The sequence below is a fragment of the Python bivittatus genome, unplaced genomic scaffold (assembly GCF_059951505.1).
Source record: "Python bivittatus isolate LINGU-HERP-01145 unplaced genomic scaffold, Pbiv_v1 ctg000640_np1212, whole genome shotgun sequence".
NCBI classification, from domain to species: domain Eukaryota; kingdom Metazoa; phylum Chordata; class Lepidosauria; order Squamata; family Pythonidae; genus Python; species Python bivittatus.
The window spans coordinates 984,823-1,011,071 of record NW_028277090.1 but is presented as its reverse complement, the minus strand read 5'-3'; the positions used below and the strand labels follow the sequence as shown (position 1 = coordinate 1,011,071).

The following is a 26,249-nucleotide window of genomic DNA, read 5'->3' as shown; positions in this document are numbered from 1 at the left end:
GTTATAAAACACTTTAATAAATGTTTTTAATAAAAAATGCTTAGACAAGGTGCTAACGGACTCCTTCTGATTTTCTGCCATCCTGGACTCACACAACTCTCCTCCTTCAGCCTCAGCCCTAGGAAGAAGGCAGTAGCAAGCCACTTCTGAAAACAGCAAGAAAACGGCACGCTCTTGTTCCTGCAGTCACCAGACGTCAAAGTTGACGCAATAGACTGTAACGACACCAACAAACCAGGTCTGGCCTATGGAAAGCAAAATGACCACAAGATGGTAGCAGTTTTCTGCATCTCCTTGCTGCCATCTATTGGTACACTGATATTTTGCAGCCCAGATCGGTAGTTCTTTTCTTCTGCTGTTTCACCCAACCACTGTATTCGTGAAAAAGTCGAAAATTCTACCAATATTGTTGGCTTGTCTGTTTTCAACTTCTAAGTAATTATGTCACTTCCAAAAGCTACTGGATAAATTTAAAGCAGTTTTATAATGATTCCCTCCAAACTGCATAAAGAAAACTTCAAGTGGAACGATTTGAATCCAGACAAGCACGTCAGGAGTCTAAGAATAGGGTTCAGAAAAAGCATCCTGGGGATCAAAGGGGATAATTCTGGCTTGGCAATTAAAGATGGTTTTGGAATGAAAAAAGGATTATTGTTTTTTTAAAAACCCTGATGTATAAGTAGTCCTATCATCAAAAGCTTGGAGGAACATGCCATTAAAGAGAAGAGCTCTCAGTTGTTTTGGAAATTGGTTAAAATTTGACTGTCAGATGTACAACAACTTTTACTGGCAAGAGTTTCAAATGCAGTCTGGGAACAACGCTATCTTGCTATTTTTAACAAAGCAGTGTCAGGTCCAACTCATAAACTGCACAATTTTGAATTACATAAATTATTTCTTCCTGACTCCTGCCTCCCCTGACACTTTTAAGGAAACTCAAAGCATCAGATTCCAACACTTTATTTTCTAAATCATTACTGCAGAACATGAGGATATGGTAAAACTGTGCTACAAATACCCTCCCCCAATCTGGCACTTTCCAGATAGATTGGATTATAAATCTTATCACTCCCAGCCATTAAATATTGGATTACAATTTCCATTAACCACAGCAATCTAAGAAGCATTAAATGCAACTATTATGTTTACACAGATATGTCCTATTTGGCAAAACTGGACTGCAAATTTCTGTAGAAGCTTTTGCCACTAATAGGTTCCTGTTCAGCGTGGCAGTAGAATCGTTAACCAATTAACCTTTCATTGGTCAGTTCCTGTTCCAATGGGTGGTTTTAATTGTTGGTTTGTTCTCATTTGGTGGAACTAAAGAAAATCTATACTGTAACTTTCTCTCATCTCCAGTAAGATTATTATCAAGTCAATTTCATAGTCAGAACCAGTTTTTTTCAATTTCATACCCCAATGTCATTTTCTGGACTTTGAAGACGCAAGAGAGAAAGAGTATTGACCCTTTTGAACTTTGATGTTGGAGATGACTCCTGAGAATACTGTGGACAGCCAAGAAAACAAAATAAATGGGTCATAGAACAAATCAGCCCAGGGTTTTCACTTGAGGCACAAATGACCAAGCTCAAATGAAATACTTCGGACACATTATGTAAAGAACCAGATCTCTTGAGATATCTATAATTCTGGAAAAGTGGAAGGAAAGAGAAGAGGATGACCAGCAACAAGGTGGATAGACTTGATTACACTGGCAACAGGTGAACCATTGCAAGACCTGATTGACTAGGTTAGGAACAGATCATCCTGGAGCAAATCTATAGTATGTGGTTGCTAACAGCTGACACTGAATTCATGGCACATAAGCAATCTTCAATCACTGTCATTTTCACAATTCTAATAGGAAACTCCTGGGCTTGATATAACCAGCATGTGACTTTTTAAATAGCATCCTGTAGATACAATTGATAATACAGTGGTAGACTAGAATGTCACTTAGCTAAGTTGTAACTGTATGCAAACCCAGCAAATTTGAAACACATTGTTTTTGGTGGTGTAGATAAGCCATTATGCCTGAAAGACCCGTCAGAACAGCAGTCAAGAAAAAAAAAAAGGATTTTTGAAGTAAAATAGCACTTGGAAAAGGATGTGTTGTATGTTCCAGAGCAAGGCATTCTTCACACTGACAGGTTAAGTGCCTCTATTTATGAACTAGCTGAGTTTTGTTGTATCTGAATCACAACACTCTCATCAAGCATTACCCCCAACTGAAAAGGCTACCTCTGTCTCAGTATGAAATCAAGATATTTTACTGCATAATTAAATAATAGAATTGCAGAGTTCTTAAAGATTTCCATTTGTTAGCTTAGTTTAAGTTAAAATTAGGTTGGTCTTCTGATAGAAGTTTCTTTTCTCTCTTCTCTTTGATTGGGTTCACCTAGGACATTAATTCATGGTTTACTTAATTACTTACTCATGGCACACCGTTGGCTGGTTCACATCAACCATAAGCTTTCCAAACTGGTTGAGATGGCACACTGAACTACAATCTAGCTGGTGATATCGTAGTCTAGCATTGTAGTGGAATACAGAGATGGCCTTGAAGAAGGTATTCAATGGCTGTTACATAAACACTAGCTTAGCCCCGGAAGGGAGGAGGGAGTGAGAAAGAAATTCAAGTTTGGCCCATCTTGATTTTCTTGAGTATAAGAGCAGGAAGAAAGAATCTCTGTCAGGGTTTCAAGATTCTATGATTATATCCTATAACAATAAAGTAGAGTAAAGGTAGTCCTTGTGGAGTCTGTGTGCTGATCTGGGCTACCTTGAAGGGCTGACAAACATGTTGTACAAATGCATTCACTTTGTGCATGGACGAGTGCAAAGTAAACTAGCAAGCAGAGGACCAGTAAGTTGTGGCAGGCAGAGAGATGGACTAGAACCCAGGATATGGAGCTTCAATTCCTCATGTAGCCCTAAGGTCACTAGGGACTTTGGGCCAGTCATAGGCCTGACTGACACATATCAGGCCCACTAGATAGACCAGACCAGGAAATCAACTCCACAGGAAGGCTAAAATTACTTTTATTGAGATTGGTAATAAGAACAGAATCTTGAAAATGTGCTGCACCTCCTCCTCCTTATAATAATCCAATGAATTATGGAGGCATCTGCCTGAACCACCTCTACATTTAATCTCATTGCTCTGGACTTAAGAAATGTTTCAGCCTCTTTTGCCTCGGCAACAGTTCCTACATATCTCCATCAAGGTCATCTTCCTTACCCTCTACAACACGTAAGCCATAACATGGTTTGTTTATTCTTGACAATGTGTAGATTCAAGCATTATGAGTTAGAACCCATCATTCATGGCTCAATGTGTTCTCCTTGAGCCCATTCAATGGTGGTTGACAACAAACTGTGGCTAGATAAGTTGTGTAAACCAGGTTGGTTGGTCAACGAGACCTGTCCCACAGAATTGTTGTGTGGATAACATTGGGAGGGAAATCCTTTGTCTGCAATCTTGCGTTTCTGAAGGAGACAGTGGGATCTAAGCACATCCAATGAATAAAGCCAACCTAAATCTCTGCAGTCATTCATTTATTTGTGTTAAACTGGGAGGCGGTTCAAGGTAGGCAAAATGAAGCATTTCTTTCCAGAAAATGTGTGCGCATAGGGGTGCTTACAGGGAGGGGGTGAAAAAAGTCAGAAGGTGGCCACAACCACACGATCAAAGCCCTGCCCTTGTTGGACATGTTTACAGAACTTGTGAAAAGCATCAGACCAGTCTCTGGGCCAGAGACCCAAGTAGACCCTCCATCTTCCAGTGTATCTCTGATTGTGTCTGTTCTCAGCTAGATGGCAGCACCTAGCCAATCTTGGCTGCTCTCAAAGGCCTAAGCAGAGTTGGACTGGGTTAACAGCAGGGCAGGAGGCTTTCAGAGAATTTCAGGGCTGTAGAATAAATTTGTTTTTTTGAGTGTGTCTTCAAGTCAGTGTGGACTCCTGGCGCCTGCCTGGACCAGTCCCTGCAGTTTTCTTGGCAAGATTTCAGAATGGTTCTCCCTTGCCTTCTTCTTCCCAGGGTGGAGAGAGAGGGACTGGCCCCAAATCACCCAGCTGGCTTCGTGCCTAAGGCAGGACTAGAACTCACAGTTTCCTGCTTTTCAGCCTGGTGCCCTAACCTCTACACCAGTGTTTCTCAGCCGTGGCCGCTTGAAGATGTGTGGACTTCAACTCCCAGAATTCCCCAGCCAGCATGGCTGGCTGGGGAATTCTGGGAGTTGAAGTCCACACATCTTCAAGCAGTCACAGCTGAGAAACACCGCTCTACACCAAACTGACCCTCAATAATAATAATAAAGTCCCTGCAGTTTTCTTGGCAAGAGTTTGGAAGTGGTTTGCCATTGCCTGCTTCCTAGGGCTGAGAAAGGGTGACTGGCCCAAGGTCACCCAACTGGCTTTGTGCTTAAGGCAGGACTAGAATTCACCGTCTCTTAGCTTTTAGCCCGATACTTTTAATCACTAGTCCAAACTAGTTCTTGTACACTACAATAAGAAGTCAATGAAATACCCCAGGAAGGGGACAAGAGCAAGCCAATTTCTTTGCGATCCAGAAAATTCATTGTTTTATTGTTTGGCTGCTTTAAGAGCCTAAATTTTACCCTTTATTTTGTCAGGCTGACTTTGTCTAAAATGATGATCGTACTAGCTTTTACTTCATTCTGCATTTTATCTGCTTTCGGTGATCTTTTGAGATGTTTGTTTTCCATTATGGGGTACTTTGCACAGTAGCTAAAGAATCTGCAATAATCCCACCCCCACCCCCCCCTCAAGGATGTGGCCATGAAACAGAGTTCAGCTCAACAGAGACTTTTCTTTTTATCGGTAAATACACGCTAATAAGAGAGTGTGGTAGCCTGGTGTAGAGATCAAGGCACCAGGCTAGAAACCGGGAGACCCCGTGAGTTCTGGTCCTCCCTTAGGCACGAAGCCAGCTGGGGGATTTGGGGGCAGTTATTCTCTCTCAGCCTTGAGAAGAAGGTAAGGGCAATCCACTTCCAAAATCTTGCCAAGAAAACTGCAGGGACTTGTCCAGGCACGTGCACACCAAAATATTTATTTATTTCCTCGATTAAATTTAGGCGCCATCAGACTCCAGCTGATGTTCAGTGACTTCATAAAAACTTCATAAAAACTCGCCACGCACCAAAACAAGACAGGATCCAGCCCCTTTATGCACCCTAACAGAAAAAATACAACAGCATAACTAACAAAGCCACACACACACACACCCTGCTTCATCTCAACCCAAGTCCTGGGAGGTCTTCAAGGGTTTCGAGAAAGCCAGCAGGGTGGGAGCCACATGGATGGATTTCAGCCGCCTTCTGCTCGCAGGCCGCCATGAAAAATAAAGTACTGAACTGGATGGCCCCTCAATCTCACCTAGTAAAAGTCTTTTCAGGCGTTTATTCAGTCATCCCCTTCTGAAAGCATCTGCTTTCAGCTGCGTTGAAGTACACCCCCTTGGCAAGCTGTAATTCCCCACTTAGGAAGTCCCCCCCCCAGCCCCTTGTAGCAAGGGTCAGCTGGCCAAGAGGTACTGCTTGAAAACCTCCCAGTTTTTTCAAGTGGGAGTGCCTCAAATAGAGAGAAGCAGAGCCAGCAGTGACCCTTTAAAACAGCCTCTTCCCCTGCCCCCCCCCCCGCCCCCGCCACCAGCTCTTAAAACCTTCCCATTCTCCCAGACTGTGATCAAGCTAATGGCTTTTTATTGAGCCCGTCCCTTCCCTTCCCCTTCCCCTCCCCCTTTTCCTTCCTTCCTCCCAGTGTTTGTTCTTTGTTCTTTCTTTCTTTCTTTCTTTCTTTCTTTCTTTCTTTCTTTCTTTCTTTCTTTCTTTCTTTCTTTCTTTCCTTCTTTCTTTCTCTCCCTCCCCCTCCCTCCCTCCCTCCCGCCTTTCTTTCTTTCTTTCTTTCTTTCTTTCTTTCTTTCTTTCTTTATTTCTTTCTTTCTTTCTTTCTTTCCGTTCTTCTTCCTCCCTCCCTCCCTCCCTCTCAGTGTCCTTCCTTCCTTCCTTCCTTCCTTCCTTCCTTCCTTCCTTCCTTCCTTCCTTCCTTCCTTCCTTCCTTCCTTCCTTCCTTCCTTCCTTCCTTCCTTCCTTCCTTTCCCTCCCTCCCTGTTTGCACCAAAGGCTCAGGAGGGAGAAGAATAAATTTAAGTCAAGCTGAGGGCTGATGAAAAGACCCTCGATGGGACCCCCGGCGCTAAACTTGCTGGGGGCTCCTGCATTTTCCAGAACTGCTGGGGTTGGGCCAAAAGGGATCCAGCCCATGTTGATTTCAGGCCACCGGTGCAGGCTGCCTGGCCAGAGCAAAGGGATGCCTGCTTCTGAAATTGTGCGTGTGTGCGTGTGTGTGCGTGTGTGTGCGTGTCAAGGGACGGGAACTTTGGATTAGCCATCTTTATTTCCTGGAATGCATTAGGAAAATCCCAGGAGGGAGGAGCGCGTTTGACAGTGGCTTGTCTTGGAGGATGGAGCTGGCACTGGTGCGTTCTCTCCGGCTGGGGCCCCTGATGAGCTGGCAGATTCACGGATTAACATTTCTTCTTGGATGTGTCTGACTGGGTTGCCTGCAGGTGGAGCCTTCCCCAGTGGCATTCATCTCTCCTGACCCTGGAAGCACTAGCTTCAGGGAGGGTGTGCACGTGTGTGTGTGTGCATGTGTGTATGGGGTGGTCCTTCTCTGAGTCAAGCTGGGCTCCAGGACACACCCACACACCTTTGGGACACCCCTGTCAAAATGGTTCCCCATTATCTTGTCCTCTCCTGGGATTTTTTTCAGCGTCCCAGTCCGCAGCCCTGGGATTCTCCGAAGGGCACCCATCCAAACCCTAACCAGGCCCAACCTTTACAGTCTCCCTTCTGCATAATTTGAGGCTTCCCCATCCTCCAGCGTAGCCTGGTCAGCTCTGTTTGCTCATCTCTCTCTCTCTGTCTCCCCAACGGGGTTCACACCTTGCCCTAAGTGATAAAGAGATTTCTTTGGCTTAGACTTAGCATGCTGTATAATACCAGGTTTCCCAGTCTTCTGTTTTAAACTGCAGAGATGCTTCTCCCATTTTTAATGTTCCCAGAAATTAAAAACAAAATTTTGGTTAAAACATCTAGTAGCGAAATAACACCATGAAGAAAGTTTTTGGGCCTGCCTTCCTTCCTTCTTTCCCCTCCCCTCCCCCGTCTCCCCTCTCCCCTTTTCCCTCCTTCCTCCTAGTGTCTGTCCTTCCTTCCTTCCTTCCTTCCTTCCTTCCTTCCTTCCTTCCTTCCTTCCTTCCTTCCTTCCTTCCTTCCTTCCTTCCTTCCTCCATTCCCCTCCCTCCCTCTCTCCTCCTCCTCCCTTCCTCCCTTCCTCCCTTCCTCCTCCCTCCTTCCCCTTTCTTCTTCCTCCCTTTTCCTCCCTCCCTCCCTCTCAGTATCCTTCCTTCCTTCCTTCCTTCCTTCCTTCCATCCTTCCTTCCTTCCTTCCTTCCTTCCTTCCTTCCTTCCTTCCTTCCTTCCTTCCTTCGACACACAAGAAACATTTCCACCCCACCCAACCTCTAAACTACTGGCTTTAAATTTTCCCTCTGGTGCAGAGTCCCCAAGACTACCCAGCAGCTTCCTTTTTGGAACTTGTCCCAAATTTCAGAATTAAAAACCATTGTTCCATTCCGAGCGTTAGGTATTTTTTCATTTTTCCGCTTGGCCGTCTCCAGAGGCTTTCAATATCCTTGGAAAACATTGAAGCCCTGAAAGGCCTTGCGCTAATGGGGAGCATCTGAGAGGCGGGGAAGGCCCGGGCGTCTGCAGAGAAAAATGCTCTAAGTGGCTCAGGGAAAGACGGGGGCCAAAGCAATGCTGCCATCCTTGAAACACAGTCCTCTCAGCCTTGAAAGGAAACCTGAGAACTGAACCGATGCAGACTCTTTTCTTTGGCTGCCTCCAGATCCTATGATCTAAGAATTTCGTTATCTCTGAGCTAAATCTCATTAGATGTGTAAGACAGATCAGTCAGAGTATCCCTTCATTGCAGATGGAATCATTAAGACTGAGAAAGAGATTGAATGCAGTACGTCCAAGCCATAATGATGTTTCAGCAGAGTTTAATTGGCAGGGTTCACACAAGACACTCCGCCCAGAGGAACACACCACATTAGGGCTTAACACAAGGTGTGAGCTGTGAGTGTTGATCCTCTAAAGTAGAGATGGGCCATCTGTGGTTAGGGCCACCAGATCTGGACTGCAAATATCTGGGCAGCTGCTTGAGAGCTGCAAACAGCTACTTTGGAGTCCTTGGGGTTCTCTGAGGTTGGGTGTTTTCTTGCAAACGTTTCATTACCCGGCTAGATAATATCAGTGCTAGTGAGTGTGGAGTTTGCTCTCTGCTTATACACAGTAGCTTGCCCTGCCAGTGTTGGTGTGTGTGTGTGTGTGTGTGTGTGTATGTGTGTGTGTGTGTTTTCTTGGTAGTTCCTTGATTAGGGTATTGTTTACTGCTTGTTTGTGTTGTGTTAATCTTAGTGTTAATCTCTGCTTATCTGGGTGATGATTGCTGGCTAGGAGACGTTCTGGTCTTTTGTTTCCTTTTTATTGCCTCTTTTGAAAAGTGTGTAGATGTTGTTGATGTGCCTGTTGATGGCTGCCTTGTCTGAATACCAAGCTTCCAGGAATTCCCTCACATTTTTGGATTTATCTTGGTCTAAGATGCTGACAGTTTCCCAGTTGAAACTATGGTTAAGTCTGTCCATGTGCTGTGAGATTAAGAGATCAAGCTACTGTATACAAGCAGAGAGCAAACCCCACTCCATTCTAGCACTGATGATGTTACCTAGTCAGGTAATGAAATGTTTGCAAGAAAACAACCACGCTCAGAGAACCCCAAGGACTCCACAGTTCAACCCTGAGCTACAGATAGTTTCTTCTATTGGAAACAACTACTTGTTGTTGTTTAATGGCCATCTGCATTTTCATAGCCCAGATCCATGATTGTTTAAATTTTAGGACCACAGCTGGTCCCCACATTCCTTCCTTGCTCTCCCCCCATTTATCCAACTGGTGCTTCCAAATTTCATTTTCTCACCGTCTGGTAGCTGGACACAAAGACATTCTCCAACATCTCTTCTCAAACCCAAAAGACACAAAGCACTTGTAGCTTTGCCATGTGCCACCCGTTTAGCATCCTTACCATGTCCACTGGTCTGAAGCAGGGGCACCACCCATGGTGCCCTCAAAGCCTTTGGTGCAGACCCCAATCTTCTCCTTAGTTGCCTGGAATTTTTAGTAGATAAGTTATAGTGAAATTTAGAGGTTGAAGTCTGCAGATAGAGGAAGAGGCTGGATGAGTGAGGGGAAACCAGACCATGAAAAAAGGAGAATGAGGTTTAAGACAATTTAATATTTATTCTGGATGTGCCCACTTTCTGTTTCAAACTCCACTTTCTCCCTTGGACTTCTGTGTGTGTTGCTCAATACATCTCATAAAATTATGTGTGTTTCATCCAAGAAGCTGATGCGCCCAAGAAGATTGTGCTTTTGGAAAACTGAAGTGTATGTACACAACAAGATTCATAGTGCTGAAAGTGGGTTAATCATTCTAGCAAGGCACCAGGTATCTTCTGCTTGATAAGGGAACTGGTTGACTGCTCTCAATGATGGACCATCCACATGGATCAAAAGTACCTTGAAAGGATGAGATCTCCCCCCAATATTTTCGTGCCTGGATGAGAAGAGGCACCGTGGTTTGAGCCCAAGATGAAAAAAGCACAGACCACCAATTGTAGTTCCTTCAGGGGGCTGATTGTCTCATAGCTCCCTAGAATGGAGTGCTTAAATCTTTGGCTTTCTCTGTCTTCAACCTAAAATTTGCAAATAAGTGCAAGAATTACTAACCTCCTTCAAAGAAACCACACACAGATCCCTACAATTTCTCACCGAAAAGGGGCTGAACTTCCTGGGTGATGTTGTCACAACACCCCGCACACAAAGTCTATCCAACTATCTTACCCCTTGTGAACCAAAATCTTAGATTTATTGTGGCTTCTGAACCTTGAATGTGCATCATTTTAGGAAATCAGAATTTATAACTGACAACAAGATTTATTAACTGGGTGTTTTAGTTTATCATGCCATGCAAACAGAACCACTGACATTTTAATCAAATAAAGCACTTCCCAGGTTATGTTCCGAGCTGCTGTGCCAATCAGGGAAGACAGGCTGGGTTTCTGCATTGCCCTAAACCATGGTTAAAGCAAAAGATGGCTTTCTGCATTTGTCAAACAAGCCTTAGACTGGCTTCACACATCTTATTAGCCTCTAACGTCATTGATTTACTTTTGGTTCCCTGTGTTCACATAACACAACCATTGTGCGGCTTGCTGGTCCTGACAATGGCTTAGCGCAAACATGTGAACCCAGCCAGTTGCAACTTACTCAACAACCCATGGTTAAAACAAATCTTAGCTTAGGGCGATGCGTCAGCTCATCATTTTGATCTGCTGCCTCCCCAGCCCCTTGTCAGGCTTTCTGACGTAGCAAAAGACCTCACCAGGCTGTCCCAGCCGACGGTGCCAAGCACTCTTGCGTACAGCCACTGAAAGCCTCCTGGCCCCTCGAAATTAAGGAGCAATTGATTTTTCCCATTAGCAAGCCCAGGGCTAGCTTGGGTGGTGCGGAGAAAATGGAGGCCTGCTTAATAATTCAGGAGAGGAGATGACAAAGTTCTTCCCTGCTTTCCGCAGGCACCACAACACAAGGGCATCATCGTACCCAAGTTGCAGGTAGAGAAAACAAACCAGCAGATAGACAGAGTTCCCACGTCTTTCATACCTTTACATTCCACCTTTCCCCCATGAACTCACAGGGGATCTGCCTGGGGTCCTCACCCCTCATTTTTCCTTCACAACCATCCTGCAGGATAGGTTGGACCAAGAGAAGCTGAGTCATCCAGTGGGGTTTCAAGCCTGAGTCTTCTCAGTTGCAGTCTAACCCTGGAACCCTTATACCCCACCCTCTGTGTTGATTTGTTCCCCCTCTAACAAACAGCTTTCGTGCTGGGAAATCCTATGCAAGCCTAGAACTTTAAGCATTCTGCGTAAACCGAAAGCTTGCTCACTGCTATACCGATGGAGAGAAGATAAATTTAGCTTGCATGCTACTTGGAGAGCAATCGTGGCTTATGGAGTCAGCTCAACCAAATGCCTTGGAGTCAGTTGCAGGATCCGTTCATTATACCACACCATATCATGGTTAGTTGCTTCTGACTCAGCATTTTGGTGAACCGAGCCCGTGGTGATTGACCCCATAAACCAGAAGTGAGAATCTTTTTCCAACACACTCTGAACTTCAGGTTGTTTTATCCAGGGTTTATGGATTACCAGGGGCACATCTGCTGATGCACAGAAACCCCTGGACAGAGGAGCTAAAAGAGTTGCGCCCCCCCCTTTTTTAGGTTGAGTGTAAAGGTGCAGAAAAGGCAGAAACCAATATGTGGCATGGAAAATGGCATTTTTGCTTGCAAATGTGGGTGATCTATCTGTGGCTACTGTTATAGGCCAATAAATATTCTGTTTTTAATTGTTAGCCACCCAGAGACAGGCAGCCATAAACACTGAATAAATAAATACCTCCGAGGGGGCGACAAGGCCTTTTGACAGCTTGAAAGCAAAAAGGTGCCTTCCAAGTCTATGATTCCCTGTTTATGTTTCTCCACTTTCACCCATCATTCAAGGCTTGTTGCAAGGCTGAAAGTGGGAGGGGGAGATCCTGGCATGCAAGCGAGAATAGATTGAAAGAAGAGGAGGTTCCAAACATGAGTCTCCTTTCAGGACCAAGGATGGGGAATCCGCAGCGCTCCAAACATTATTGGATTCTACTTTCCGTGAACCCTGGTCAGCATAGCCAATGTGGCCATTTAGGAGCTACAGTTCCCTAGCTCTGCTTTAAACAAAGAAAGTGGAGAAGTTTCTCCCTGCATCGGGGGCTGGGAATTCGTCCTCCTTTGGCATGATGGCTTTCTTGAAAGGAGGGGTTCCCCATGTGCAGAAGAGAAATACGGCGGTTTCTATTTGTTGATTATAATTTTATTGAAAGTTTCAGCAACAAGAGTAAAAATGAACGCAGACTATAATAGAGTAAGAAGGAGAAAAGAAATAAAAGAGAAAGCTAACATGCAAAAAGAAGAAAGAAAAGAAAAAAGGTAGAAGAAAAATAGAAAAGAAAGAAAAAAGGTCTAAAGAGGTGGCTTCCGATCTTCTTTGCAGCAGTTATAAGTACCGTGGTAGATTTACCTCTTTCTCTCGAGTTACATCGTGACTCTCCTCTTTCTGTAATCTATCCTGTCTAATTGTCAAAACCATAGATGGTAAGTTCATTTTTTTTTCAGTTTTATGCAAAAAGTCCATAAGGGATTTCAATTCCGCAATAAATGTAGATATCGTCTTTTCTCTATTCAGATAGGTCAATTTGGCCATCTCAGCAAGTTCTATCATCTTAGAAATACACCTGTTTTTTAAAAAGCTGGTCAGCCTTTCCATCCATTGGCAAAAGAGGATTCTTTCTTAGAAAGCTAGAGTTTGTTTTTGGGTTTGGTTGAAAGATAGTAACTTCTGTGGGCTTGTTTACCAAACTGTGCGAAATACACGTACACCACCACCACCACCACCACCACCATAAATCAGGAGGAGTCTGGTAGCACCTTTTCAGAGTAACACATTTTATTAAAAGCGATCAACTTTTGTAGCTTCTGATTTTTGGCTCCCATAGACTAACCCAGCTCTCTTCCCACAATGGATGTCACCCCCATCTAAGTTTGTAGCCTTCGCCTCATTCAGGTAGACCTCTTTGAGTTTCTTGCCCCATCCAAACTTCAGTCTCATCATGTAATGGTCTGTGGGCACAACCTTGGGAGACACAGGGAAGAGCCACAGTCAGGGGAACAGTCAGATAAGCAGCAGCTGAGCCTGCAGAAGGAATGGGGGCGTGGCAAATGTCTCAGAAGGGACCCTCCCTAGTTTCTTGGGCAGTAAAATCGATGGGGAGAAACGTACTTTCAGTCTTGCAAGGTTCTAGGAAAGCGTGCAAGAAGTTTGCAATGGAGGACAGGTTTTTTGCATCGTTCAGGAATGCCCGTATCTCCTCTTGCAAGTCTGTTCTCTGGTCACCCAAAAATGAAATGCTGGGAGACACAGGGCTAAAACTGAAAAACTATTTATAGCCCATGGTTTATAGATTCCTTTTAATTTTATTTTTTTAATTGGCCATTTTAGTATGGTACAGCTTACATGTTTTACTGCTTTTGCTGTTTGGGCCATGGTCAATGAATTGGTTTTTCTGAGGTTGTGAGATTTTCGTAATGTTTGTAGTTATGGTATGTAAAGATTTTGAGTTTACTGGTTGGCTTTGATGTTCTGGTGTTTTAATTATTTTGAATTGCTTGTTAGTTGTGCACCTGGTTGAAAGGTGCATCCTGTTCATAATTATTTAAATCTGGTCCTATTTGAGTCCCCAAAAGTTGAAGCGGAATCAGTGGTCAGTGCTCAGTGCTCAATGCAAAAGGACTGGAAACCCTTTATGGACTTTTTGCTGAGAATGGATAAACGTGAACTGATGATTTATTGACTAAAAAGGGATGTATATGGGAAGAAGGGAATCATGTGATGTAATTTGGGAGGGTGGAAATAGCGTTAACTAATATTTCTTCTTCTCCTCCCCTTTCTTTTTCTTTGCTGACTTTCTCTTCTAGTTTTCTATCTTTCCTTCTCTTTTTTACTTTTTTGTAACTTTTAACTTCGTAATTTTTTTTCCTTCAGTAAAATTGATATATATGTATAAATGCTCCGTGCTCAATGCTCAGGGTGCACCTGCTTTTAGGTACCCCCATTTCCAAGTTCAATTTGGACCTCTCCAGTTCATTGATTAGAGGCAAGGATAATGGTGGTGCATCAATCCACTTTTGCTCGCTTTGGTTTCCATCTCTTTCTGCAAGATATATTATTAAACTGATCTTTGGCTCCTGCAGCATATCAATATTCCAGGGCATGGTACTGACTGGCATTACAGGGCTGTATTAGGGGCATGGAGTTTGTTTTTGTCAAGAGCTGCCCTCTCACAAAGCCGCCTCGCTGGGATCTTGTAAAGGCTGATCAAGAGCCAAACGTTTCCCAGAAGACACTTGCTTCATTGCAACATTGCTAGGCTTCTGAAGGCCGTCTGCAGAATGTTCTTCTCCGGTTATTTGACGTTGGCAACCATTTGCTTTCAGTCATAGCCCATCTCATGATCATTCTGGGCCAGAGCAAGAGAGGCAAAAGAGTGGCAAGTCGTAGTGAGATTAGAACTGCTAATGGTGAGCTCCATCTGGAGAAAGTTCAGAAGAAAATAATCTTCCTTGGGAGTTGGGAGAAGCAATCTTCTGGGACCTGTGGATTTTGGGAGGGGGGAACGTTTGAGAGCCTCTTCAGGACTTTCCCCAAATGGCTGAGGTCTGTGTGAGGGGGGCCACCCTTGGAAAGTTGCAAATAGGTGAAATAGGGAGGCAGAGCAGGACATGAAACCTTTCCTTGGCCAATATGCTAACAATTCTCCCAGCTGCTCCCACGTATGCTGAGTTCTAGATGTGTGTTTTCAAGGGGAAATATCTCTCTGGAATACTGATGGGCTGAAGAAGCAACTTGTAGAAATAAGAGGCTGACCCAGGGATATCCACAGGGGAATCAAAAGAGTCAAGATGCCTGCCTTCCTGACTTTTTGATCTCCCAGCCAGCCCTATCATTAGACTGGGGAAATCATCCTTCTTGGATCACCTGACTCATTTGGAATGTGGGGAGGATTCGGGGAAGCTCTCACAAAATGTCTACCATAATGGGCATAGCTGCTCCAAGCACATCAATTTATTAAAGTGAGGAAACTGGGGCGATTCCTCTGACCCCCCTCAGCTTCTCAGGGTGCTTCTTACCTTCTTACCTTACCCAGCTGAACTTTGTCTTTTTTTCTGAGCAGGTAAGTACCTTCCCAAGCATATACTTGGCCATAGTTCACAGTGTGTGCATGTGCAAATGTCTAAGAATACCTCTGAAGTCTCTAGTACGTGGGGCCCAGAGGCATTCCTAGGAATAAAATGTATGCAGGAAAGGGCACTTGGTTTGCTCCACACTGGCTTCCCATTCATTTTTGTTTTTAAGATCCTTTTAGTTAAAAAGAAGAAGATGAACACTGGCGGGGAGGAAGCCTATCAAAAAGGCACCGGCAGATCCATTGATGTCTATGCTGCCATGTTACCTAGCCTTGCCTGGTTAAATGGGGTGAGGATCCCTCCCTTTTTCCCACCCACAAACAGGGTGGAGAACCTTAAGTGACTAGAACCTGATCCATACTTTGGGTCTTCACCCAACTGAAGGTGTAGCAGGAGGAACCATTTTCCTCGTTAATCTCACAGAGCTCTTACAAGCACTGCAAACTTTTTGGCTAGCCAATTTCCACCCATCTCTAGAAGGGGTCAAGAGAGGACTTGGCTTTTTCTCAGTCGTCTTTTGTCCCTCCTAGCATTTTTTTTAAAATACTGCTCTAGAGAGCTTTGGCCCTCTCCAAAGGGTGAAGAACACCAGAGAATGGTAGTTTCACAACTTTTGGAGGGCAGCAAGTTCTCCCCCACCCATAAAGAAGGGCTTTTGCTCTAAGCCCTGGCAGAAGGGCTTCAGCCCAGCATCTTTGCATACAGAAGCTCTTTGGGGTCCTTCAGTGACATCTATATAAATTATATAAATAAATCTCTAGATGAAGGTGAGGAAGACCTCCATCTGAGATTCTGAAGAGAGCCGTTTGCCCACCAGCAGCTGAGTTCACACAGGACACTCAGCTGGAGTGTGGTTGGCTACTTGATGGCTATGTTTTGCAACCCCAGGCAACTGGGTTAATTCAGGAAACCATGGTTCATTAAACTAGGGACTAGGATGTTGTGGAAAAGAGCCTGGGTAGAACAGCCTCCAAATAAATTGGAATTACTAGCATTTTCATACCCAGAAAACATCAAATTGGGGGAAAAGTATAGACTGAGATAACTAGAAGGTCATCTTCTCTTCTGGGAAGAGCCATTAGTTTTGTGTGTACAAGTTGGGTTCATTTACCATGCTTTAAACCCAGATTACCTGCCTCATTATAGCATTTCAGCCAGGGAGAATAAGATCCCACACTTCATTGCACTAGTCGCCTTTTTTTCCTGTATTTGTAATGTTTTATCGTAATTTCTTTGTTTCATTGTTGTGAGCTACCCAGAGTCATCGAGAATTGGGCAGCATACAAGCTTAATAAATTATTGTACTGTAAATTATTATTATCATTTCCATAACACGCAACTGTATACTCCAATCAACCTTATGATGACTGAATGCAGTATCGGGTTCATACAATGAGCTAAGACAATCGCTGGTTTCCCACAAGATGCTGAATCACAAACAGCCCAGCCTATTTGAGCCAGGCCCAGCGTGTCTTGGGAATCTAGCTTGAGTTAAGGCACCTTTTTAGGTAAACCAATTTAGCCGGTCAATTTTTTTAGTTGACTTTATTGTGGCATTTCTCCTTTTCCATTCCTGCAGGTGGGACTACGTACTGTCAAAGGCACAGGAATATGAGCAGTTCAAAAGGGGGCCCCGCGTTGCCCCAGCCTCCAGAGATTGCCACTGAGAGCCCCCTCTCTGTAAGCAACAGGAGCAAAGGCTGCGGTGCTCAATCTCCAAGGCACGTGGGCCAGAACGCCGGCAGTGGAGGAGTTAACCCTCTAGCCTCACCACGTGAAGCTGGAGCTATTAATACCCAGCCTGCTTTATCTGTCAGAGGCTGCTCGGTCAACCAGACAACCCTGTGGATCTTGGTCTCTTCAGCAGGTCTTGAAGTTCTGATTCCCAGGGCAAAAGAGGTTGTGAGTGTGCAACACAGCCTTGGCTGCCCAGGGTGAATCCTTCTCTCCCTTTCTTTTTTGCGTGCACGTATGCATAGGCATACACACACTCTCTTTCTCTCTCTCTCTCTCTCTCACACACACATAGAGGTGCCACTCTCTGCCAAGGCATCATTGCTTCTCCTCCTGACCAAGAGATCCAGAATGTACAACTGGCTGTCTCCCCTTGAAAGGTCAGTGACTTTCCATAAGGCAAGTTGTCCCGGGATGTCTTGAATGCAAGTTGAAGTCTTGGAGGCAAGTTGCCCTGGGATGTCTTGAAGATCACAGTGCAAAGCCTGGTTTGGCCACCTGCCTCGGGGCTGAATGGGACCTACCCCATCGTCTCCAGAAGAACCAGAGTCAGGGAAGACAAACACCCCCAGCAGGGGGTAATCCACTTTTTGGAAAATCATCAGTGTAGACATGGGAAAGATCTTAGAGGACTTGATTTCTAGCTTCCCAAGCTTCCTGGCCAAGGATTGAGAACTTCCTTGACTTCTTCTCTGGTTCGGGATCAAGTCTCTCTGGAGTCTGTGCCTGCAACGAGGAGGCCACCGCAAGATTTAACAAGAAGGGAAGACAGAGAAAAGCAGAGGCTGCTCTGTTTTGCTGCAAAGAGGGAGAAGTCAACGGGTCCCTGAGGAAGAGTGACCCCTGCTCAAAAGGAAGGTCTTCTAAAGGTGGCACTGATTTTTCACGAAAAAGTCATTCCTCAATAGAAGCCCCGACCTATACAGGAATTTGCTAGATACCGAACAAAGGAACGGGCCCTGGAGCTCCTGGTTTCCATTCCCAGCAGAGCAGCCCCGTAACAGGGGGAGCCTTTGCACCCTGGAAGGAGCAGCGGGAAATTGGAGAAACGAAGGTGCAAAATGTTTGCCCTTGGAAGCTGGGCCAGGACAGCCAAGCGGGGGCCATTCCCGTTTGCTGAAAAATGCTGATGCCTGTCAGGCGTGGCCCGGCCAGGATCGCCCTCTGCCTTGCTTCCTTGGGGAGATGGATTCCTTCTGCTTTGCCTGCTTTCAGAAGGAGGAGCTGCAGCCTTTGCAATCCAACAGGTGGGTCCCAAGATTTCTCTGCACACCCTGTGCAAAGGGTCTCAGGCACGTCTGCAGGAGTAGAGGCATTCAGACATTCAGATCCTCGGGCAAGGTCAGAAATAAGGAATCCTAACCTTTGTCCAAGTGTGGGGGGTGGGGGTGGTTATCATGATGATTCAAGAGATGAAATGCAGGCTGTTTGTATATGCTCAGGGACACGACTACCCTTGTTTCCCCCATTCCAGAAATACAGTCTGATGTGGCAAGCAGGCTCTGTGGCCCATTTCGCTGAGGCAAATAGTAGGAGATGAGACCTATAAACCTCCCTTAGACCAGATCAAACTATTTTTCCACCATACCCAGAACTGCTTGATCTGAAGGGCTGACTATGAACACATCACACATGGAACAGCAAAACAACCAACCATCTTACAGCGGATCAAGTTGGGTTGATCTAGGTTGGTGTTTCTCAACCTTGGCCACTTGAAGATGAGTGGACTTCAACTCCCGGAATTCCCCAGCCAGCATGGAGCTGAAGTCCACCCATCTTCAAGTGGCCAAGGTTGAGAAACACCAACCTAGGTTGTAGGGCGTGAATGCAAACCACGGAGTTAGCTGGGTCAACCCTGGTTCAGAAGCCTGGGGAAACTTCTCATAGCTGCCATGGTTTTTTGGAGAGGGCAGAGACTGAGCCTGAACGCGCAGTCAATTCTCAGTCAGTGACCAGAGATGAGGTCATTTCTTATATCCTTTCCCTGACAAGTTGTGACCCTTCTCAATCACCCAGAGAGTTGATGCAACCTGTTTCTCCCCCAGCTCTTTCCTCTCCTCCTTCCTAGAGCAGAAATGGTATCTACCTGCTCTGGTGCCTCTGGATCCCTTGGGCACGATGCTGCTTACCTACCGCTAGAAAGAGAGAATGATTTTGTGCTGGCTCTGACAATTTCGGCGATAAATCTGTTTTAGACTAGGGTTATGCTCCCCAGTCATTTTCACTTAACCATAGTTCATTGAATAGCCCACAGTTAGGGTACGCTCATGCTATGTAGATGTGCGCTGCTCTTTGTGATATGCTGTCTGGGTATGCAACAGAATGACTTCTTAAATTTGAGCTTAGCATGGTGTGTGAACCCAGCCTAAGAGAGACACTTGGTTCTCTTTAACCCGGGATTGTACAATCCGGCTAGTAGCAAAGCAGGTGCCCCATTGCTGAGCCAGCTTTCCACTTTGTTCAAACTACAAATGACAGGATGGTCATGTGGATCTGAGCCTGCTTGATACCAGCTTGACCTCTTGGCCAGAAGACATTAAATGCTGAAAAGCTTCAACAAAACCCACTCAAAATTGTGGACATGTGGTGCTAAGCTGTACCTCCAGAGCCCAGTTTATTTACTTATTAGTTTTATGCCCTGTTTTCCCGGAGCTCAAGGCAATCAATATAGTGTGTTTCTCTTTCCGTTCCCCCCCCCCACTCCCCACAACAACAACAGTCTTCTGAGATAGGTTGGGTTGAGGTTGAGGTAGAATGGCTGGTCTGAATTTACCCAAGGAGCTTCCATGGCTGGGCTTCCATGGACCAGAACCTGAGTCTTCCTGCTCCTTGTCCGATACCTTCACCATCCAACACCTTCACCACTATAATGCCCTGGCTTTCCAAGATAATTGACTTTCCTGCCTATATTGTACATATTTATATTTGCATATCATTCCTCCTGCAAATATTCCCCACAACTACCACTCCATGAAGTAGGGTTGGGTCTGAGAGGGACTGGCCCAAAGTCACCCCAGGAGCTGAGATGGGACTAGAACCTGGATCTGCCCCTCCAAGTCCAGCACCTTTCCCCTTACCCCATCTGGGCTGGAGGGAGCTATCGAGCCAGAGTCATTCAGGGAGCTTGTGCTGCTAAGGGGAGACTAGAACCTGGGCCTTCCTGCTCCTAAAGCAACACCTTCACCACCACCCCACCCTGGCTATTGGGCTGAGAGGGAGGGAGTGACCAAAGTTCCCACTTGAGTCCGCCTGCTCCTAGTCCACTACTTCCACTGGGGCTCCTGGGCTGAGAGAGGAGGACTGGCCGAAAGACAGCACAGGAACCTCTGAGGTTGAGTGGGGCTAGAACCTGAGTCTCTCCACCCCTGGTCCACCATCTTCATCATTACATCACCTTGGCTTTCAAAACTTCTTGGTCCATTTCAGCATTTAGGCCACAGAGCGGAATGTCTGTCTCTAGAGCAGTGTTTCTCAACCTTGGCCACTTGAAGACATGTGGACTTCAACTCTTCATGCTGGCTGGGGAATTCTGGGAGTTGAAGTCCACATGTCTTCAAGTGGTCAAGGTTGAGAAACACTGCTCTAGATGCTGGTGGGCCATCTCTACCAGCATCCCTCATCATGGACCATATCAGATGGGACTTAGGATTCAGCAACTGTGAGGTTAGCATTCTCCTTCAGGTACATCTGCAGCATGTCCCGGCATCTTCACCCACTCCTCTGCCAGATCCTGACTTGCCAGGGAACAGAGAGCCCTTAGCAAATTGGTAGAATAAATCATGAACCCATACACCACCTATCACGGCAAGATGCTTTTGACGTCCGTTGAATTCATACCTTTTCCACACATGGAAAGGAAATACCGCAGAGAAGGAGAGGAGAGCCACAGCTAACGGTCAAGAGCATGGCCATTTAAAAGAATTGGCAATCTGACCCACAGGGGCGTCCACAGGGTGCGGTCAAAAAGGTCAAGATGGCGGCTGCAGCAGTGCAATCAAAGTTCCGCCTGTTTTTTGCGTGCCTAAAAACCAGGCAGAATTTTGCTTGTACCGCTGCAGCCGCCATCTTGACTTTTTTGACCACAGCCTGCAGACCCTCCTCTTAGCCACGTCCAGGGCAGACGACAAAGAGGCATAAGAGAGCTGCACTGCCCACACCTCTTCTTAAAATAGCGGTGTGAACCAAGCTTGGAATTCATTCCAGGGAGGTGTCAATTTTTCAGAAAACCAGCTCTCTCTTACTTTTAGCAAGGTGGATGCATTTGAAACAGCTTGAGAGACAGAACGAGGGCAGGAGGAGAGAGATTAGACAACCCTTGGCGATGGGAGGGCAGAAGGGAGATTTTCAGCCACGGGGATTCTTACAATTCTAGATTGCCCTCCAGGTTCTATAAGCAGCCCGCTACTTCCAGCACAAATTATATTCCAGATCCCCCAACTGCCACGTGGCCAGCCACCCATCCACTGGAACGTGAACTAGCCTCCCAGGAGACTCTCTGCTAACTTCGTGGCATCTTCGTGGGCCCCAAAGACATTGCAGCAAATAAACGTGGGCCTGGAGGCAGCCGTTCCAGCTTGTACCCTGACAGTTGGCTTCTATTCCATTTTGTTTTTCAGGGAAAGTTCAGGTGGGCGGGAGGGGATCTGGGTCAACCCTTCAAGGTAGGCCAGATCAAGAAACAAGCACCACAGAGATTCCAGAAATACGTTATTGTAGTAGGGGATAATAACAGAATCCTAAAAGCTTCTCCAAGTTTCTTTCTGTCCCATCTTATGCTAAAGAAAATCAAGGTGGGGAGTTATTTTGAGTTTCTTAATTCTCACCCTTCCCTCTTCCTCCAAAGTGGATAACGTATTTCTGCAAAACCCTCCTTAATGGCTTCCTCATACTTTCCCCCAAATGGGCTCTCCAATCCTTTACCATCTGAAAGCACGCTGGCCCCCTCGGGCACCCGTTGGCTTCACTTGAGGGAATTATATTTTCACTGCAATGAGGTCTGGATTTATATCCCTTTTCTGTGCGAACTCAGAAGATGTAGAGATGCTGATTAAAAATCAAAGTAGGCACACCCTAGACTTCTCTGCTCTGGAAGGACCATGTGGGAGCTGATGCTAATAGATGCTCACTGAAGCACCAGAAAGGGCGATGTTCAATCTCTCTAGCATCTTTCTCTTCCTGAGATCCTTTGGCAAAATTGCCACCCATTCCGCAAGATTGGATGATGGGGAAGTAAAGAAATGTAACGCCTCTTCCTTGTCTTTCTGGAAGTCCCTCGGTGAGGACAGGAGTCAGGAGAGCTGAAGATCTGCCTGCCATCTTTAAAAACACCAGCAGGGCAAGTAGAAATGCACAAAGTAAGATTCCTGGTGTTGTATCCCCATGTGGGGGAAAGTTGCATGGTCCAAAATCCACTTGGGACGCAGCTGTGAAAAGCTCTGCCAAGAATCGATACGGGAGAGTGGTTAAAGTGTGGAGTCCTTGGTGCTCTCTGAGCTTGGTTGTTTGCTTGCAGACGTTTCATTACCTGACTAGGTAACATCATCAGTGCTAGTGAGTGTGGGGCCCGCTCCCTGTTTATAGCTTGCCCTGCCAGTGTAGGATGGGCAGGGGTTGTTTTTCTCCTTGGTAGTTCCTGGATTAGGGCATTGTTTTCTGCTTGACTGTTTGTCTGGGGTTAATCCCTGCTTATCTGGGTGTTAGCTGCTGGAGAGGATGTGTTCCGGTCTTTTAGTTTCCATCTTAGCTTTTTTATTGTCTCTTTTGAATGGTGCGTGCATGTGGTTTATCTCTGTGTCTCTTGATGGCTGATTTGCCTTGAATGCCAAGCTTCCAGGAAATCCCTCGCATGTTTGGATTTAGCTCGGTCTGGGACGCTCCCAGTTTCCCAGTTGAAACCGTGGTTGAGTCTGTCCATGTGTTGGGAGGTTAAGGAGTGTTCATCGTGTCTTCTGACTGCTGGTTGGAGTTCATGGATGCGCTCTGCTAGCCTTCTGCCTGTCTGTCCTACATAGTGGCTGTTACAGTCCTTGCACTGTCTGTTGTAGATGACAGTGGTAATAGTGGTTAAAGTATTGGACTGGGGAGATGCAAAATCTAGCTTGGGTTGGACCAGTCCCTACCTCTCAGCACCACCCACCTTGCAAGACTGTTGCAGGAAGCAAATAGGAGACACTCCTTTGAGCTCCTAGAGAAAAAGTGCCAAAGCAATAATAAAAGAAATGCGTAAAAATGAACTGAGCAACATCGAGAATTCTAACCCCTTCCTGGTCCTTCCCGAAGACTCAAATTACTGTTGGAGCCTGCAATTGTCAACTTTCATTGAGCGACTTGAATTACTGGAATTTATTTCTCTTGGGGCCATCTTCTTTAACAACTGTTTTTAGAAGTCTGTAGAGAGGGACACGGTTTGATTAAAACCAGGGAGGAGAAAGATGGGGGAAGAGAACCAGCAAGGGGCATTGGCTGAGGAGCCGAGAGATCCAGCTTCATGTTCAAGCTCAATTGTAGAACCTCCTTTGAGGACTTTGGAGCTGTCATGTTTTCTCAGCCCAACCTGCCGTACAGGGTCGGTGTGGCAGGGATGAAAATGAAAGGACGCCCACCTCAGCTGCTTTGAATCCTTGGAGGAAAGGCAGTATATAACATGGATAGACAGACAGAGAGGAATGAGGGTATTTTAGGGATTTTGCTAAGGTTTCCAATCTCCCCCCACCCACCACCCACATGCATAGGCATGCCCACACACACAATTCAAAGACTGTAGGTGGGATAAAAACAGAAGACTTGGTTGGTAGAAGAGGGAAACAGGCTGGAAAACATTACCTGGAAATATTATATATATTCCATCTGTTGTGCCAGAAACATGGCTTTTATGGAAAGACTAAGCATATTTGTTTCTCGTTGTAATCTTCCAATGCAGGCATGTCTGCAGGGTAGGTCAAAAAGGTCATGATGGTAACCATGATGGTGCAATGGACGCTTTATGCATCATGTCTGCGACGCACTTACAAAACTTCAATTGCACTGTTGTGGCCGCCATCTTAACTTTTTTGACCGTCCCCTGCAGATACCCTTCTTCCCATATTTCCCCCCTCTTCCTTCTGATGACATCCAGCAAATCCATGAAGAAGGGTGAGGTGAAATCGTTGTGTTCACAGAACAACTAACCCCCCGTTTGCTTGGCTAGAATGGGTGGACTTGAACGCAACTTGCTACCCTACCACCGTTGATTCACCCCACAGAGTAAAACAAAGTTTTTTCCCAGCAGGCCAAACTGTGAACTTAACCAACTCCATTTTAGCCTGATATAGTGTGCTGTGTGAATCCAACCACCGTCACACACAAGCAAACCATATTATGGCTTAGTATGTTGCACCAAGCCAGTCTTTGATGGGAGATTGGGAACACCTAGAGCGTCCAGACAATGTTTCTTCTTGGCACAATGCATATAAGGTGTTTTGTCATAGCATGTTATGTTCCTGACAGTATGCTTCCAGACATTCACTGCTGATACCCCCATGTCTCTGCTGAGAACAACTTTGTCTGCTAATCAGGAAGAAGGAACGTGTCTGTTGAGTTGACTTGACTTCTGGTGACTTCATGGACACCACCGTGTGGTTTTTACTGCAACAGTCTGGAAGTGGTTTGCCCTTGCCTTCTAGCCAGATCTTTTTGCAAGTTCATCCTCTACCCTAGAGCACTGGCTTTTCCTGGTAGTGTCCCATCCATATGCTAACCTGGTCTAACCCTGCTTATCTCTGCAGGTTCAGCCAAGGTTTGCTAGATGCTACCATGAGAAGTGCTTTTAAGTCACCCTTAAAACGAGAAGAACAGAACAGATTTGGATCAGGTGGCAACTCTACCAGAGACTTCCAGCTTAGGGGCCATTGGGCATAAAGGTCTGAGGATCAAGTCCATTTTTTGAAGCAGAATCCCAAACACACACACACACACACACATATATATATATATATACGTATATACACACACATACATACACACACACACATTTATCCAGGAGGCTCTGCAAGGTGATTTGCTAGAACCCAGAGATGATGCAAGCAAGCTTTTGCCTCTGACAAAATAGGCCAAATGTCTCTTTTTCTCACTGTAAGGATTTGTTCCTGTATGCAACCAATTAATTTCTAATCCTGATGCCATATTTCACAGCCAGGGAACGAGATAAAGACCTACTGTTCCATTCCAAAGATTTGTTTTCATCCTTCCCTGGTTGAGATCAAACGCAAGCGAGTCTCACAACGATATCAATAACGGGCTGCACAGAGTGTGAAGTTCTAGCAGCACAGTTGCCATTGGGGGTACGTGTGCACGTCTGCTTCTGTGTGCCTAATTCACTCCTCCTTTTGCACTTCTGACATGTAAAATTAGCAGATGACACTCTTCCCCTTGCCCCCCCACCACTTCCCTCCCAAACTTTTCTCCTGCCTAAAGATAGATACAGGGTAAATCACTACCTGTTAAAATTTGTGGTGTGATCTGCCGCTGTTGCTGAGTGCAGAAGAGAACATCGTCTGAAGACGTGCCACGCAGCCACTGAGCAGAAACGACACCAATTTCCCCATGAAAATATAATCAGGGCAGGGTAGAGAAGAGAAGGCACACGGGGCAGGCTCTGAATGCAGAAGGCGGTGATGGGGGGCCAGATTTCCTGGGGAAAAGTGGGGTAGCATACAAAGAGAAATCAAGAGAGTTGGATTCGTCGGGAGACCAACCGCTACCTGACCTATCTTTGTAGGCGTCTTTCACTAACAAACTCAAGCCAACAAGCGGGTGGGAGTTGCATATTCCAGCGGAATCCGATCTGCAGAGCAACAGATGTGAATGGGGCATGGCCACCATGTGTTGTCCCTCCCCCACGGCCGCCACCGTGGTACATCTCCTGGGTGCTCCTGCAGAGAATATTCCACCTCACCCAGTTTCTCCGTTTCTCCCTTCTGCCCAGCTAGTATTTCGGTCTTCTCCCTTGCCCCCGTTTCTCCTTCCCACACATCTAGCAGCACTGCCCCCTTGGTGGATGTGCTGCAAACGTGGCACCCTCCCTTCCTCCCATTTGCTTGCAAGAAACACGCAGCAAGAATGGAACAGAGGAGGTGCCTCCACCCTGGAAATGCATCCTGCATGGCGGTTCTGCGGTTTCAGGAACTGGTTCTCTAATTCCCCTCCTGGAAGGTGAGATCCTGCCTCTGAACTAGTATGCTGGTTGGCAGTGACAGATCCACGGGATCCCCAACATCTGGTAAAGCAAGCTCACTGCGAGGCCATGCTTGAAACCTATCTAGGCTAAAATGACTTGCTTCAGCGTGCGCCAGGGTTCAGCCTTCCCCCAGACACTGAACTGGCCACTATGGGACCAGCATGCTGATTTCCCAGCTCCTACTGAGATGCAGAGAAAGAAAAGGAAAGGACATGAATCCAGAAAGTGTTATCCTGGGGTCACAGTCTTCAGTCTGATGATCAGAAGTGAGACAGTGACTCGCTCTTCCTTCTAACAG

At 45.9% G+C, this 26,249-nt stretch overlaps 1 protein-coding gene across 1 annotated transcript in view; it reads left to right on the top strand.

The window, feature by feature from the left end:
* Positions 1-17,809: 17,809 nt before the first annotated feature.
* The window catches only part of SBK1 (SH3 domain binding kinase 1), a 65,462-nt gene continuing 57,022 nt past the window's right edge, over positions 17,810-26,249 (top strand). Inside the window, exon 1 of the mRNA XM_088151004.1 lies at positions 17,810-17,984. Coding sequence (XP_088007130.1) covers positions 17,923-17,984 — 62 coding nt within the window. The 5' untranslated portion in view covers positions 17,810-17,922. The remainder of the gene's footprint in view (positions 17,985-26,249) is intronic.